Raw genomic sequence first — 17,664 nt, 5'->3', positions numbered from 1 at the left:
TTTCTTTAGATCTTGTGCAAGTTGCATGGAGTTTATATAACATCATATTGTCTACTTTCAACCCATAAATTAATCGCGATCCAACCTGTTACTTTTTAAAATCGAAATCTTGGGATTTACCATCTATTAATGGAGTGTCGGAACACTAGAAACATGCAGGACTGCATGGCTTCGTTATACCAGGTTTTAGGCTTCGATATCCAACTGATTGGTGTGGAAGGCTTTTTGCAGGCTAAATTGTAAACCATTCAGTTCAAATCCAGAATTGAACATTCTCATTACTTTGACAACCAACAGGTAAGGAAGTGAAATAGTTACTTTGACAACCAATAGGTAAGGAAGTGAACTGGAAGGGCAGAAGCAAGAGTTTGGACCATCACGCACCTAAGCCAATAACCTCCAAACTCGAGCACAAACCGCAAAGTTTCTCATGGATCACAAAGAAAACCACAAAGAAAATAGAAGGGGTGCTGTTGACAAAGAATGACATTACAAACGGTCCTTATGGATCACAAAGAAAACCACAAACCTTCACAACATCCGGATACCTGTACAAACATTAAAGCCATATGGATGGGTCAGCCGTTTTACCAAAATTTCCTCGCCATCCCCACAAAGCAAAACAAAAATTTTCATCCGGAAACCTGTAACCTGTACAAGCATTAAAGCCATATGGATGGGTAGCCATTTTACCAAAATTTCCTTGCCATCCCCACAAAGCAAAACAAAAATTTTGCACTGATTTTGCTGACCTATACAAGCAAGGAATCAATCTTGTAACACACAAAAAGATAACAGATGGAAATATTAGATACCTTCCACATGTGAATGAAAAAGTAAGAACAATACTACCAAAGGGCAACGTATAGTACCCCCCAAAAAATAGGGGAACAAATATAATCACTATTTGTCAAACCAAAAAACTATTAGAAAGCATCTCTTCGGCAAATTGGAAAAACTATTACAAAGAATATAGACCAAAAGAACCCATATACACAAATTTTAAAACCATTAAAAGTTTTTAAGGATCATACACCATCCGCAATGTCTGCATCGAGAAAACTATCAAATCTAATAAGTTAATGCATCAATCTAACCAGGAGGAAAGCATATGAACAAAATACAACCCCAAAAAATTACTACTGCAGTAAGGCCCCTATGCCAATCTGTATACAGCTCCACTCTCCTAATCTATTAACTATCAGGTAATGTTTCCAGTTCACCAATCTAAAAAGAACTACGATGTTTGCATTGATTCAGTATGATAGTTCTCCAATTCTTTATCCAATTCATCAGCTGACTTCTCAACAGGTTGTTTCCTCCCACGGCCACGTCCTCGACCGCGGCCACCACGACCACGTCCACGACCACGGCTACCACCACGGCCACGCCAAGAAACTCCACGACCCCACCTACAACGGGATGAAAACGTAATTAGCTGCACATTTCTTGACATTGTATTGGCTGGCTGCTGGCAAAGCATACACGGAAGTTCCTTTTACAGACTTCTCCAGAAGTAAAGGTTCTTGGGATTGACATTTGATAGACACTATCCAGCTTATGTCCCCACAGCTAACATAGAAGAGCTCAGGGTATCAGATGCACTCTAATGACTGGAAAGTTGGGTATACAACTCATTCAATAGGGCCTACATTGGCACCCATAACTGAGCAATCTAAGTGAGGACAGAAGAAGTTTGTTTGGCTCTTTCTCAGTTTCCTCAACATTAGTCCCTAGGAGCATGCCAAGGGGTCTTCTGGAGCTTACCAATTGTTGGAGCATTTTACAGCTTATGCATTTTTTATGGTGAACATGTTTAATTGATTAAATAAAAAAAATTGAATATATTGGCAGAAATGAATCCAAGGGTCTCTAATAAGTTCCTGATCCTGCAAAATAGGAACACATGGATAATTGTTTGTTTAGGCTTCTCTATTTTAAGAGTTCATAAAGATCAAGAACAAGAATAAAAGAAAAGTAACAAGAGGAGAGGAGGAGAATAATGAGGTATCATTCTCATGCATAAGCCTTCCTACAAATAAGATCTTAATGAACCTAAACTATCCCACTTTTGTGGGTTACTCTAAATGCTCACTAAGAAAATCCAACATAGACTTTAAAATCAAAATTCAACTAGGATTCAAAAACCTTAATTCCTAAACTAAAACTCCCACTATGACCGAAGAACAGAAGCATATTACAAACCATCAGAAAAATACTAACTTTTTAACTTGGTACAACCAGTATTATGTTATTTACTAAAAAGTAACAGAAAAAAATTTACTGAAATAATAAATTAGGGCAAAACCCTAAAAGAATAACAACACTAATCATATAAGCAGTAATAACCCCATGTTTTGACATCAAACAGACAAAAGTAACCAATGGGTGATTAACTTTTGCTAACTTGGTTCCACACAAAGCATACATAAATATGGAGATAACAGTTGATATAACAAAAATCATCATCTTTGGCACACGTAGTTTTGTCTTCTTGAACAAGGCTGTAGAGTTTCTATCACGCATAACCCAGGTCCCTTTTAAATTTTTGATATGCTAATACTCAATAAACATTGGGTTGGAGACCCAATTAACCAGCAGAAACATCTGACTAATATTCAGAACTGGGTGACTGACCAATTATCTAGCCAATTGATCTTAAGCCCTTTACCGACCTCTGACATGGGAAGGGTCATCCAGACCAAATGGGTCACAAACCGATGACATCTAGAATGCTAAACTCATAACCCTGCATCTAGACCCAATGGATGCCAAGCCAAATGACATCTGGAATGCCAACCTCATAACCCTGCAAAGGCACTAACATAAACTACAAGACTAGCATGACAGAAATGAGCAATTTCAGATTTTATAATTGTCCCAATGATTTAAAGCAGTAAAATGTAGTCACTCTTTAAAAAAAGGCAACAATTATGTTTTTATATACAAACAGAAAGACCAGTATTTGAATAAGATTACATACCCAGAACCACGATTGACTGGAGCAGATCCTCCACCTAGACCAACTTCAGGCCTGTTTAGAACATAAGGTCTCAGACAAGTGCACCATTCTTTCAAACAATAAAATTTCCAACCAATTTGGCAGCATCAATGTGAATTATTTCTACATGGATGCAAAATAAGAACAGTGGCCAATGTGAATTATTTCTGCATGGATGCAAAATACGAACAGTAGCCAATGTGTAACAAGAAATGCAGTGTTGGGCTGGGTATTTGAAAACCCAGGCTTGGCCCTATTTTTTCCATTTCCATATTATTTTCTACACACAAAAAATTAGAAAAAGGGGGAGTTAACCTAGATATGTATGTATTTAGTATAATAAATGAATTGTTTATATTAAATGCAAATTATGATACCTAATAATGGCCATTTCTACTGGGCTGGGCTCAACTGGAGGCCTCAGCCCAGGCCTGGCACTACCAATACTCAGGTCTAGAAATTATGAATCTATGACACTTAATCAGTGACCCTTATCTTGCATGCATGTATATATATAATACATATTTTTATGTATTTATATCTACTGGGCCGGGGGGCTGGGCTCAACCTGAGGCCTCAACCCAAGACGCAACCTAATCTCGGCCCTAGAAATCCCAACCCTAGCTCAGCCCAGACCCTGAAAGTTTCGGGCAGGCTCAGGCTCGCCGAGTCAAACTTGCACCGCTACAAGAAAGACAACAAAAAAAAGAGTCACCTATTGAACAATTGTTTAAGACAGATCTTACCTTTAGTAACCTATTGAACAATTGTTTAAGACAGATGTTACCTTTAAGTAACAATTCTAAAATGAGACTTAAAAGGTAAAACAACAAAATGCATAGATATTAGATCATTTGAACAGAAAAGATACAAAAATTAAGCCATCATAACTTCAAATTTAATGAAATGCTGTATTATCCAATTATCGCCCTAATCCTACTGCATCAATACTAAATATCTCCCTAAACCTACTGCATCAATACTAACCATATCAAAGGGAACAAGAACTTAAATATCAAAACTGCTAAAGTAATTATCCATATCTGACCCACCATATGATTCATTTATCAGTCCATTTTATAAATCCAGAGTGTTTAAAATGGCTCAGAATTTAAATGGAACAGTCTAACATTTCAAGAACAGGAAAAAAAAAAAACTGAATATAGATGATACACATTTTAAACATTTCTATTTTAAAAAAAAAAAGGGACCAAAAACTGACAATAACACACAAATTGTGGGACCAACTCATGTCTTGTTAGTTAAAAATTAAAATTTGATGTGTGGTTCATAACCAAATATAATATTACATTAATATTTTGGGAATCATGATTTAGTTTTTTTTTTTTTTTTTTTAAAATGTCATTTTTCACTCAAAAAACATAAAACACATTTTAAATCACATTTACTTCTTTTTTTTTTTTTGGGGGGGGGGGGGGGGAGGGGGTGGGTAGTTTTCCATGTATCAATGAAAAGTGATGTTTTCGAAAATCACAAAACAAATCTGGGCCATCCATTTTTATGTTTTATTTATTTAATCCGTCTGTTCCCACTCAGAGTTGGGAGAGCGCACAGTAATGTCTAGGGTACTGGTACACATGCATGGACATACACAAGATGTGTGCCAATACAATAGGGAGTATTTGATTGAATTAGACTCTAAAATTGGGCTTGTGGCCAATCTAGACCATGTCTTCTCTATTCAACCGTACACCATCTGTCCAGGTGGCAGAACAGATGTCTTGTGACGTTTGGAAAAATAACAGACCCTTGTGACAATAATAAATCAACATGGCAATTTTTACCGTATTGTTGGGATCAATTCAGAAAACAGGAAAAAAAGGGGCAGCAAAAAACAGCGCGTTTAAAATAACTAACTATGATAAAAATGCAGAACATCTGCTTAACAATTTAGAGATCCGTGTAGATCATATCCAAATCAATCAATTTTTGTGCCCCATTTTGAACCTGAGAGATAACAAAACAAGTTGAAACAAGCACCAGGACTTAAATATACTACCAGCAAAGGGAGTGAGAAATATCACATACGTCATAAAAACCGTTCTCCTTCCTCTTCCATTTGCTGCTCCAATAACATTCACCCTAGCTGAAACAGGCAATTCCAAATTGGTGCCAATAATTTCAATCTTCATCGGCTTCCCATCAAGTACAACGCTATTATATCTCATAACAGCCGCTAATGCATCACTTCTTCTAACATACACCACTTCAGCTGTACCCTGTAAATGATTATCCACACCAAATTTGATCACTTAAATAGAACAAAATAATAACATGACAGACATTTGTTTCTTTTTCTCCTCGTCTATTGTTTTAATTTGAGGCTTCAAGTTCCTTTGGAACTATTTTCTTTGTCATTCTCATGCTGTTGTTCTTGTCACATCTCTAACTTCTAAAACTAAAATTACCCAATAAAAAAAAAACATATACATTTATCCACAATACAGCTGCAAATAGAGTGCAATAAGACCTATTGGGCACAGTTACCACCGCAAAGAATTACAGGCTCAGCAACAGATAAATCTCAACAGAAACTGCACCTGACCCGACAAAACACCATAGTAGCAAGCATCAAATGGATGAAAAAACAGCTAACATAAAAATGGACTTTAATTTTCTCTTCTGCAGGTTTTGTTAATTTTCTTCCAAACAATCTGAGAGGTTCAAGTATCTAGACTTCCTACGCATTGGTTAAAAGTTCTAGATTATAGATCTTGCTTACTCCAATGGTTTAAGTCCATGGGCTGGTGAGATTGGCCTGCGGGCCTATGTAGGCATGATGTGACAACGTGCTATTTAAAACACAATAGCACAAACTAGAAAGAAATGCTATCTCTGCGAGAATGAGATACAGGTCTGCTGCTATTTCTCGAATATCAATTTTTTCAACTTTCTGAAATAGAAGTTGCTCCCAAAAATCAAACCAAACTCTAAAAGGCAAAAATAACTCCCAGAAATAGAAACAAAAGTCAATCCAAGGAGACTCTAAAGTGTTTCTTCGCTATATTGTGGACAAAAAGAGTTGGTAATGCAAGTTCAGTTCAGACTTGTTGAGTGGAAATTTCTATTGCAAACTAAGTCCGGAGGTTTTAACCATTTGTTAACTGAAAAAAGCGAACAAAGGACTGCTTGCCAATGGCTATGGAAGTTTAGCAGGGAGCATTGGCTCCATGGGAGGAGATTTAACAAGCATGGTACTGCCAGTTATGGATGGCAAGAACTGATGCTAGCTAGATGAAACAATAAGGAGATTCCATGAAGACTTTCTGTAGAACAGCTTCTAATCTGGGGAAAGGGTCTACACTATGTTTTGAGAAGATGAGTAGAGTAGGGATGGTGAGCTTTATCGTCTATTCCACGCTTATACAGCTTAGTGGACATCAAATACATGCTGGTGGATCTGTTTTTTCTGAAGAAATGAAGGGATACAATGTAAAGATTTTGAAATTGAGATGCGAGTCTCAATCTTGAAATCAAGGAGAATGTGCCTGCCTCTGAGACTGCAGAGCGAAAAATTAGATGACAATTGATGACTCTAGAAGATTGAAGTACGGAGCCATAGGCTTGTTTCCAGTAAAATCATATCAATTTTTTTTTAAGTAAATAAAAAATCTGAAACAAGGATTCTGTCATTTTGCACACTTAATACGTCAATTCAGGAGGGAGTTACCTGGGGTAACTGAGCAAGGAAAGGAACAGACCACTGTATGAGACCATCAAGGGTGTAATTCAAAAATCTGTTAACAATAATCCATGCAGATACTGACTTCCATGTTTTGAAGGTCTTTGCTTCTAAAAATTTATCTTCACAGTAATGAAGATCTCCAAGACTTCTTATTACTATATATATGCATTTTTTGGGGGTGTACACTGTAGAGATTTCTTTCAAGTTTTCAACACAATATTTGCACATTTTTTCATAAAAAAAATCTTCAGTTTCTGCAAATTACAATATAAACAGATAAAAATTCTAGTCCAAAAAGCAACTGTCAGACCAACAGTACATTGACCACATCATCAATTCTTGGTCCCTGAAAAGTTACGACCTTGAACACCCAACAGTCACGATTCAAAAAGCCTAAACATCTGGTCCAACGGCCACTGAAAACACAGGAAGAAGGTACGGTATTAGTTCCTTTCTAAGGAGTTACCCTAGTCTTAGGTGTGGACTGCTCATAGAAACCCTTGCCTGCCTTATAGAACTCTAATTATGCATTATGAACTAAGAAACAATTGGACCAGATAAATGCGTATGTATGCACAAAGAGTGGGAGATAGAACTTGCATGTGTTATCAAAGTACATGATGACAGCCAGTTCTCCAAAACAAAACCTTGGGAGGGATGAAACCGAGACTTCAAGTTGTATGCTGATAGAGTTTTAGAATGTTGTTGAAGTTTGTATTGTGCCTTTATGGTAGAAAAATGCCTTGGAAAGTAATGATACCAAGGGAAATGTGTATCGTTTTCAACAGAATGATAAAACAAGCATGTAAACACAAACTAGCTTATTATCATCTACCATAAAAAAATGTCCTGAAAAGGGAAAACACGTGAAACAAATAAATAATACTACATAATTAGCAATGCTTGAAACTAGATATGCTAACTGCATACTAACAGAGCTAAGTTTCAAAGACCAAAGCATACTATTCTGTAGACGAGTACACCACCATAAGAATACGATGCTCCAGCAGATTTTGCCGTTACGTTTGCCTATATTCTCAATTTCAATTGCAGTATTATTTCGTTAGTATTCTAACTAATAAAAATAGAAAACAGCCCATGCAATGATTATGACACTAAGCTTCCTCCGCCTGCCATATTATCACCAACACCACACGAGATAAGAGCAATCAATACCTCTCCCGGTATAAAAAACCAACTTTTCCACCACATCAACCAAAGCCTAATACATACATGCATATCAACAAATATACTCTAAATGATATCAGAATCATGCAAATAATCAATTCTAACACCAATACTTAATGGTCAGTAGTAGAGACGATCAGATAAGAAATATTGATGATAAAACTACCAAGAACTGATGCTTACAGTTGACCGCCCATTCCTGTCGTAATGGATTGCATACCGCTTAAGCTCTCCAATCTCAGAGAAAAGTTCCTGAATCGCAAGTCAAGCATCGAATAAAGGATAGAAGGAGTTCATCGTAGCAGAGAACATGGATTTAATACCTGGGACAGCATTAATATGATACTATGACTGATGTTCTACCTTTATATCTTCATTGCTAACACCGTAGTCCAAGTTTGAGACATATAACTTTGTTCCAGATTCAATCCCAGATATCCCTGCAGCCATCAGGCTATCTTGAAACAAATCATGTTGCCATGTAAAATCCTTGGTTCTGCTGAAAGACTGATATTGAGGAGAACATGTCAGCACATGACCAAAAAAATAGAACAATCAGCACTCTTCAAGAGTTAACTCAGAGGCCAGCAAAATAACATCAGACAGAAAAAATAACCGGTAGTGGTGCAGTAGTAGCCCATTGAATTAGAAAGAGAACTCAATATGTGAATCTAAAGATATAGCAACTAAAACAACAGATGAAAAATGGGAGTAGGGAATTCCACCCACTATAAACCGATGATACGCTACTGATCAGAGCTCCAGTTCTTAAATTCAACCAGGGAAGCTCCACTGCATTAAACTCCTTGAACTGGAATGAAAATTGAAGGCCCGCACTGACGAAATCCACATATACCAAGAGGAGCCATCATATTTCCCACCGTTAAGAAACCAACAAATATGGATTATCTGTGAAGACCATACTATAAATGCACAATAAAGGTAGGGTGCTTTAGTTGGTAGTTCAAATTGAGCCTCTCCATGTACAAAACCATCATCTCAGATCCTCTCATTTGTGTTTGAGTTTCTAAAGCAAATCATCTTGAACATATGCAAATAAGAGCTATAGTTTTGAGCTTGCCTTAGCAATTGTGTAAGATGATGGCCGTGTATTCACCCTTAAAGCCCCTCCACGGTTCCCTCCCGTTCTTCCACGGCCAAAATTCCCACCTGGGCCTCGCCCTCGGCGGGCCCGACCTCGGCCTCGGCCTCTCCCCCTCTCGCTACTACTTCTGCTCTTTATCAGATCATCAAGCGACATATCCAAAGACGTTGCCATCGCGTTCTGTAAGCCTCACCACAGAAGATGAATAAAGAAAAAACACTAGCCAATCAACCTGGAACAAAAGAAAACTGAAGAAAGTTAGATATAAAAACCAAAAAAAAAGTTACTATCGACGAATGAAGAAACCATTGCCGCCAGGGGGGGGTGGGGGAGAGAAACAGGAATAACAGTATAAAAAAAAATTTCTTCTGTCATTGTAAGGCGGAACTCTTTTATGGGTACTAGTGGAACAAAAACATGTTAAAACCTAGCCAAAAAAAGTATTAAATTCAGAAAATAAAATGTTCAAACCGAGGGGGGGGGGGGTAATTGTCCAAAATTCACAACCCTAATCTTTTGCAAGAAACCGCGCTCTACAATAATATGTGAACTCATAAGTAAAACTCGACAATGCAGGTTTAGCAAGATTAAGATCACAGAGAAAAATGATGTTACAGATGCATATATTCTAGAAAAGTACATGTGTTGACTATAAACCCGTACAAAAATCTAAAAGAGAAGAAAGAAATACCTAGTAAACAGCCAGGGAGCTACTCGATAATAACCAGAAAAGAATGAAAAAGAGCTGAAACAGACTTCCAGCGCAAACTCTAGAGCAGATATTTCTCGATCCAGAGAGATAAAGATGAGAAATTTAGCAAAGCTAGGGCAGAGAGGAAGAAATGAGGGTATAGCGATTTAGGCAAAGACTGAGAGGGAACCAGAAATTTAAAGAGAGAGAACTTCGAAGAATAAGACTGATTAAAGTCGAAAGAGGATCAGATCATGGGAAGGAACCTCAGAGGTTCATCTTAGGGTTTCTGAAGGTTTCGTCTTCTTTTCTAGGAAAGACGGGGGAGGATTAAGGGTGAACGCTCCAGCAGTGAAAAGGAGGAGAGCGTACGAAGTCAAGGAGGCCTTTTTGCAGGTCTTCCCTTCTTTAAACATTATAAAGCGCCATTATTAGCTATAAGATAAGCTTAACCAGGGTTTTAGAATTTATAAAAAATAGATAAAAGGAAAATCGGGTGAGAAAGGAGAGAGAGACTTTACGATTGACCAATAGTTTCGCCTGCTACGAAGCTGTCGGATCAGAATCATCAGAGAGTTAATTTCTCGCGGTTGGGATACCAAGATTGGGTCCCACTAAAATATTAGTTCTAATGAAGGGCCGAGATTTCGTTTCAAACAAGACTTTTTTTTTTGTCGGGTAGAAACAAAAGACTTTAAACTGGTTTTTATGGACTTAACTAAAACTGAATTCGTCTACCAAAAAACACACAACTAAAACTGGAATTCCATAGTGTGAAATGGAAGAATTATAAATTGTTAAAGCTATATTCGGAACGCAAAAAACATGGATAGAAAAGGAAAAATAAATGCAATAAGACAAAAAATAATGATAAATTTGGAAAAAAAAATAGGGAAAAGATCTCTACTTGATCATGTTTTCTACACCCTCTCACAGAACACCGTGAGATAACGCCTTTGCCTCTGGGTAGATACCCACCTGTGCTCACCCATTGGTCTAGACATTTGTGTACGGATCATGCGACTAAGTAGATATCTCTTGTCCAAAAAATATTACCGTGATCAGAGAGCCAATCTGTAGACATTTCTTTGGTTATCATCATCTCAAATGTGGTGCATTGCTCAGTGCACCTTTAAAGTGCATCAGACGGCGACCACTATACTTGAGAGGATAAAAATATAAATCTCAAGTGCGGTGTACTATCTTATGCATTTTAAAGGTGCACTTATATTGAGAGAATAAAAATTCCATTTCTTTACTAGATAATCTCCCTTCAAAGATTGCACTTATAGTGCTAAATAGCTTTGTAGTGAGTGCATCTTTGCAGCTTCAACTGCTTCTGATTATCCCAAAAAAAACAACACCTGCTTGTGATTGTAAATCATAAGCATATGGATAAGATACCGAGTAGCTTTTCTATTCAACCAAACGCGCCCTACGTCAATCAAGGAGAATGGACTCCCCCCCTACCCCGAGGAAATCTTAGGAAAAGGGAATATAATCTCTCTCTCCCTTTGTCTACGAATCGTGAGGCACCACCCGTGCATCCATTGTCTTGGCATGGGAAATCCCCCTACATGCGAACAACATGCAAATCTCTTACCCTGAGGGGTAAAAAGAAGTTTAGTGAGGCGATTCCAAACCATCAAGGCGCAAAACATTGTAACTAATTCCACCAAAAAATAAAAAAAAAAACATTGTAACTAAGGCTGCAACAGGGTTACGCTTTTTAATCCCAACCCAACCTTAGATCCCCATAGTTTAGCCCAGACCTGACTCATGGCCTAAAAACCTTAATCCAGGTCCAATTGTGCCGGGCTCAGCCCACCCAGGCCCATTCTTCTAAGTTCGGTCACTATAATTATCATTTTACCAGACTTCGGAGATTTATTTGGAAGCTTGAAATTCCTCAAAATTTGTTCTAACTGTGTACATTTCACATCGCACATTTGGCATTAATTAATAACTCGTAAATTATATAACTACGTCATAAAAAAATATATATATTAGTACATCAGGCGGATTCCTTTAACATTGTTACGGGATAATACATCATAACTCAGCCAAAATTGCTTCATCTTTCCATTTGAAGGTATTCATATCTGAGAAGATGCATCTCTAATGGAGGCTTCATTTCCAGAAACATATCAAAACTACAGCAGCCGCTCTGCAATTTGAATTGCATTAGGAGCAGCTCCCTTGCGTATCTGATCACCACAAACAAAGATGTCCAACCTGTGTGGGGTTGTCATTTAGTACAAATGGTTGTGTGGAAGGAAATAAGTAGGAATATTTAAATTGACCAGTCTTACCCATAATTTCCATCTTGAGATATATCACGGCGTATTCTGCCAACTGCAATATTATCTTTGCTTGACACCTCCAAAGGTGTGGGGAAGTGATTGGAAGCCCGATCATCAATAACAACTACAACAGGAGCTCCCTTCAAAATTTCCCTAGCCCTGTCCTAAACAATGATCATACCATGAATTCAGAGTCCAAAGAAATCAGAATTTATATCAAGGAGGGGGAGAGATCAGTGGAAGTTTCATCATATTCTCTTGTGGATGCCATCAAATTCAAGCAACAAAACACAAGCCTAGAAGGTTGTGATAACACCCATGGCAACAAAAGCAGACATGATGAACTAAAATAGGATAATATTAATGAGGCCATCACAAATTAAGAAGTAACCAATTACTAATGAAAATGACAAGCAAGAAAAAAAAAAAAAAAAAGGGGGCAACAAACTAACCTCAGATTGCTCAAAGATATTAGCATCACTGATCCTAGAAAAGGATTTGCTTTTTAAATTTTTATTGATAGAAAAAAAAAAGGAACAATTTCCATGAGAAGCATGTATCTAAGGATTCAATGTGCTTGAGAACAAATTTCATACACACAGGGAAAGGGGATGCTTGGTCAGTGATTTGAAGTCAAGGAGATAATTAAGAACCCGTGGAAAGGATGATGGCAGCAAAAATAACTAGTAAACATCTTCGACCAGATATTGGTTGGGGAATTTACATCATAATCAAAATTTGGGAAATGCCTAGTCCATATTTGAACTATTTTACCTCATCAAGTGGCATCTGGAACTGGAGATTTATACTCTCAGCATGTGCATGCATCACAGGAACTCGTATGCAAGTGGCACTCACCCTGACATTTGGGTCATTCTGCATTGAGATTTAGAAAACGTATTTTACATAGATAAAATGGTCTATGGTCTCCATTAATGAAGAGAGAAAGCTTAAAGAAGAAAGTTGAGCAATTTTTGCTACTTATAAGTAATGTTTCATCACTTATCCTTGCCCAAAATTTTCTTGTCTCCGTCACTAACTTTATTTCTTCCTCATTATACCCATTTGGAAGAACATGGGCATTGTGTGAGAACAGATTAAAAGCATACTGCAAAAGGAGCAACCATGATGAACAGATGGAATGCAAAATAAAGAATCTCATTCATGAGGGGAAATTTGGAACAAAAACAAACCTGTTGCTTAAAAATATTACAAGTTGGTTGTTTCCCCTCCAGAACCTTATGTCATAACATTCAAATGCCAACTTTGTAAGTATAATTCAGTAGTAATCATTGTTGGACAGCAAAAAGATCAAACGATATAAAGGATGGATTGGATAGCAGAAAACCTAATGAGTTTGTTGTACAAGCTCTTCCATTGCAGCAGCACCAGCACCACTAGCTGCCTGATATGTACTAACAACCTTTCGTAATACCTGAAAGTGAAGATATCATGCAAGGACCCGGTGGGATTGTTCATTAAGTCATTCCAAACTTGTGATCACTGTCCAGCCAATTAGTCATTCATGAAGAAAACGCAGAAACTTTTACAGGTCAAGAATATAAGTTTCATTTGGAAGTGCATAATTTTTCAATGACAAAAGTATAAATTGTAGATAGCTTAACTGGTGGGTATGTTTGTCAGTTGAGAAGCAGGAAAAAGCATAAACCCTGCATATCAAATGGAATCTTAACTCATAAACCCTATCCCTTACGTGAAATGACCTCTCTGCCCTCCTATGTACGAGACTGTTTCGTTGCTCCTCATTGGTGTGCTACCTACGCCGCTTGTTCAAATAACCCTCTCCCTCATATATAAAACAAGACAAAACAGAACAAATTTGTTGAAGAAGTCAAGCTCCAAGCCTCCAACTACACTATGGGTAACAAGGAATCAGGGATCGAATAGGTCTCTGCTAATCTCAGACCAGAATCGGTCCTTAAAATCATAGAATTGGCCCTTAGATATCAAAACTCAGCGATTCTAGGGTTTTGGAACAACAATAGGCTGATTCGACTGATTCGATTCCAATTTTTGAAATGGTGATGCAATCTACCTGGCACCTATAATTGAACTCCAAAGGAAGCAGATTCCCCACTGATTCTAAAGAAAATGAAACCTCATTCCACATTAGTTGCATTGTTAAAGGGTCAAAGCCTACAAGTAGTTCATATAAACTCTCCTGCTTTGGCCTAATTATTCAACTCTGAAGTTCAATTTTTCTAATCTAAATGTACATGCCATTGTACAATATATATATAAATCTCAGAATAAGTTATGTCATCCTTTGATACAAAGAATTTTCATTTCAACTGGGTGTGCCAGGTGCCTCAAAGGTTTCAGGGGAGTTCTTTGATTAGTTTATCTCGGTTAAGGATTAACTAATGCATTAGAAACATCAAAACCAAAGACCAAACATTTTTACAACCTCGCAGTTCCAACTCTAAACCATTCAGAAGCACCTATCCTGCAATAATGCCTTACAAATTAAAATTAAGTAAAGTGGAATCCTTACCCTGTTAAAGCGATGCAGAGGCGTGACGGCCATCAAACAGATAATTGTAGAACAATTAGGATTAGCAATGAGAGCACCTTTCCCCGACCCAAGCTTAATGTGAGCCATAGAATGTGGATTCACCTCCGGAATCACAAGCGGCACTTTCTCATCCATCCGAAATGCCGAACTGTTATCAACAACAATCGATCCATGCTCTACAGCAATAGGACCAAACTGCTTGCTTATAGAACCTCCAGCACTGAAGAGTGCTATATCGACACCATCGAAGCTCTCCGGGGTTAGCTCTTCTATAACGTATTCTTTGTCGTCAAAAGTGATTTTTTTACCGGCGGAACGTCTGCTGGCGAGCATTCGAATGCTCCGGTAAGGGAAGTCGCGGTCGGAGAGGACGCGGAGAAACTCTTCGCCTACTGCACCGGTAACACCGACGACGGCCAGTGAAGGGGCGTCTTCCTTGAGTCCCATACGTACAGGGAAGGCATTTACTCGTCTATTAGTGGAGATGGGAGCGAAGAGGGCGAGAGAGTGGCAGCGGTGAGAGCTTGTAAGAGCTTCCATTTTTCTTCTTTTTTTGATTTAGCTACCTCTGCAAGTAGAAGATGAAGGCAATGGGCCAAGTGCTTGTTCTGTGTTTAGTCTCTGATACGAAAACAGGGAGCGCTAGTCGCTAGCCGAGATGGCGGGCGGGAAGGCGGGAAGGCGGCTAGGGTTGTTTAATAGTGTGGCGTTATCACGTGCGGATTAGTTCGAGTCTGGTTTGGTTTCTGTTGTGTCACACGACTCGCACCAAACCCGACCGCTTTCCTTTTGGTTTTCAGCCTATATTGCTTGGACCTTAACCTCTTGGTTCTGTAACTCCGGTGGTTGGCATTAGCAGATGGTCATGCTATTAGTTTTTGAAGTTTTGGTTTTTGGTTTTCAAATTTCAAGTATTTTTAACGGCTGCTTCAAGTGTTCAACTTCAAAATGTTCTGTTTAGAATGCTCACATCTCCTTTTTCTTCAGCATTTCATCGAACAACTTATGGGCAATAATTTACCCAACGATATCCACACTCAAGCAAAGTAAAGTCGATACAAGAGAAGATAAACTGGTTAAAAAGAAGGGGGGGGGGGGGGGGAAAGGATCTGGATCCTCTACTGCCGCCTACCCGTGCTAAGCACCCCACAGTGCAGGGCAGGCGGCAGTAGAAGATCTAAATTGGGAAAAAAAAGCAACATAATTTCTCTGAGATGTACACGAAAGAGGATGCAAAGAGTAGGAGAATGAACACAACTAAATTAAGTTGTCTCCATATACGCTCCACTACAACTTACCCCCTCCATCTGATACTGTACAAAAACGGACCTAGCTCTCCTCCAGTCGTGGCGGGAGTTGGAGGATTCAGCTCAGCAAAAACAAATGGGGTTTTTTTTTATCATTTTATAGGGATGCGCCTGTAAAATGAACCAAACACCCCATTTTTTGCTGGATTGGATCCTCCAACTCCCGCCACAACTGAATGATAGTTGAATACCACAAAAACCCAGCCGAGCAATGTCACAGTCCACTACCATACGCCAATAGGCCAATAGGCCAATTTGCCAATTTCTAAACTCAAGGACTTAAGCCACGGAGCTAACCAAAATCAGTCTAGAACTTTTTCTAGCATAGGACATCTAGATACTTGTAGAGAAACTTTTAGAAACTAGAAAGCTCTAGAGACTATAGTTGAGTATTTCAGTTTCAAACTCTTATGTAGGAAACATGCTAAGAAGGAAACCAAAGCAAGAAAGAAAAGAGATACTCTCCAAACCCTGGAGGGTAGTTGGTGTTCTTCACTAGCATAAATAACCCTAAACAGTGATTAACCAATCCAACTAGATAACAAGAGCCAGAAAAACACCCAAGCATGGATTGAGTTACTAAGTCAGGCTCTTCTTCCTCCTACGGTACTTTTCAGACTACTTTCATTGAAAAAAAAGGAGAGAGGGGTGGGGTGCTGTGGGGGTGTTCGCAAGTTGCCTCGTCATATCTCATGCTACTATAATTTTTAGGATTTTCTCATGGACATAAAATTATATTTTTCATGAAACTAATCAAGAGAAAGAACTTGAAAATGAAGAATAGATTATAATTTGGATTCCTCAAGAATCTGTCTGCTTATTTTTTTTTCCCTTGTAGCTTGAATGTATTTTGGGTAAATTACACGTCACCCCTTGGTTTTCAAACGAAACTCACACCTGGATTTTGAAAAAACTCTAATCACCCCCTGATTTAAACCCCAATATGACAAATTAGTTTTCAGTGTTAGTTTTATGTTGTTAAGTGATGATGTCAACCAATTAAATAAATTTAAATCCCTAAACTATCTTTGACTAATGTTGAAGATGAAGGAAGGGTAGTATTGTTAATATAATTCTAATGTTTTAGTATAAGGGTAAAATAGTCATTTCACATCAATAACTAACACCGTTACTATAGAGGGGGTGATTTGAGTTTTTTCAAAAAGCAAGGGGTGATCTGAGTTTCATTTGAAAACTAAGGGATGACGTATAATTTACCCTTTTTCATTTTGAGATCACTCGTACTTTATAGGGTAAAAATGCTTTGAATAGTTGTGTTGGTAACTACTCAAGAGAATACATGGATTACCCTGTATGATTAAAAAAGAACTGAATTTTCAAACATGTACATGTGGAATGTTTGAGGTTGATTCTATACAACTCAATTGCATGGACATTAGATGTACATAACATTGCAGGATTATGGATTCTTGGAGAGTGGAGAATGCTAGTCAAACAGGGCTTATGATATACAAGCTTTCTTGTTGATTCCGCAAATTGACATGCTTGGCTTGTAGATTGAGGAGGTAGATTTATTACAATATTACATGATTGATGAGTGTTTTGAAGCCATTCACATGAATTGATGCTTTGTCTTGAATGTCGAACCGTAATATTTTTTTCTGCACTATATTTTTTGTTAAAACAAACACCAAAGAAATATGAACAAAGAAAACAAAGATGACACAGATTTAATGTGGTTCACACACTAATATGATGTGCTATGTCCACGAGCAAAGCTGAAGCTAATCACTATGTAAATGGAAGAAGATTACAATGGAGATCTCTTAAGAACACCCAAATAATGGCAAGAACTCTCACCTAGAA

At 38.0% G+C, this 17,664-nt stretch overlaps 1 protein-coding gene and 1 pseudogene across 3 annotated transcripts; both read right to left on the bottom strand.

Moving 5' to 3' along the window:
• Positions 1 to 975: 975 nt before the first annotated feature.
• LOC122645800 (THO complex subunit 4D-like) lies at positions 976 to 9,174 on the bottom strand. 3 transcript variants are annotated; one of them, XM_043839163.1, is made up of 6 exons: positions 8,977 to 9,174; positions 8,259 to 8,402; positions 8,079 to 8,147; positions 5,051 to 5,241; positions 2,984 to 3,034; positions 976 to 1,415 (listed from the first exon to the last, which is right to left on the bottom strand). In XM_043839163.1, the coding sequence occupies exons 1-6, from the start codon at positions 9,172 to 9,174 to the stop codon at positions 1,238 to 1,240; spliced, it is 831 nt and encodes a 276-aa protein (XP_043695098.1). In that variant the 3' UTR covers positions 976 to 1,237. The 3 variants fall into 3 exon arrangements, with proteins under 3 accessions (XP_043695098.1, XP_043695099.1, XP_043695100.1); XM_043839164.1 differs by having other exon boundaries at positions 976 to 1,412; XM_043839165.1 differs by lacking the exon at positions 2,984 to 3,034.
• A 2,560-nt stretch (positions 9,175 to 11,734) lies between these two features.
• Positions 11,735 to 15,117, bottom strand: LOC122645806 (annotated as a pseudogene).
• Between the last annotated feature and the right edge of the window lie 2,547 nt (positions 15,118 to 17,664).

Source organism: Telopea speciosissima, chromosome 11 (assembly GCF_018873765.1).
Source record: "Telopea speciosissima isolate NSW1024214 ecotype Mountain lineage chromosome 11, Tspe_v1, whole genome shotgun sequence".
NCBI classification, from domain to species: domain Eukaryota; kingdom Viridiplantae; phylum Streptophyta; class Magnoliopsida; order Proteales; family Proteaceae; genus Telopea; species Telopea speciosissima.
Note: the sequence above shows the minus strand (reverse complement) of the source record. Positions and strands in the feature narration are given on the sequence as shown.

Coding starts and splice junctions, on each gene's coding strand:
- LOC122645800 (XM_043839163.1), bottom strand. CDS start 9,174: ATGGCAACGTCTTTGGATATGTCGCTTGATGATCTGATAAAGAGCAGA. Junction 5,242..8,078: donor ACAGGAATGGGCGGTCAACT/GTAAGCATCAGT, acceptor AATCATTTACAG/GGTACAGCTGAAGTGGTGTA. Junction 3,035..5,050: donor AGGAGAACGGTTTTTATGAC/GTATGTGATATT, acceptor TGTTCTAAACAG/GCCTGAAGTTGGTCTAGGTG.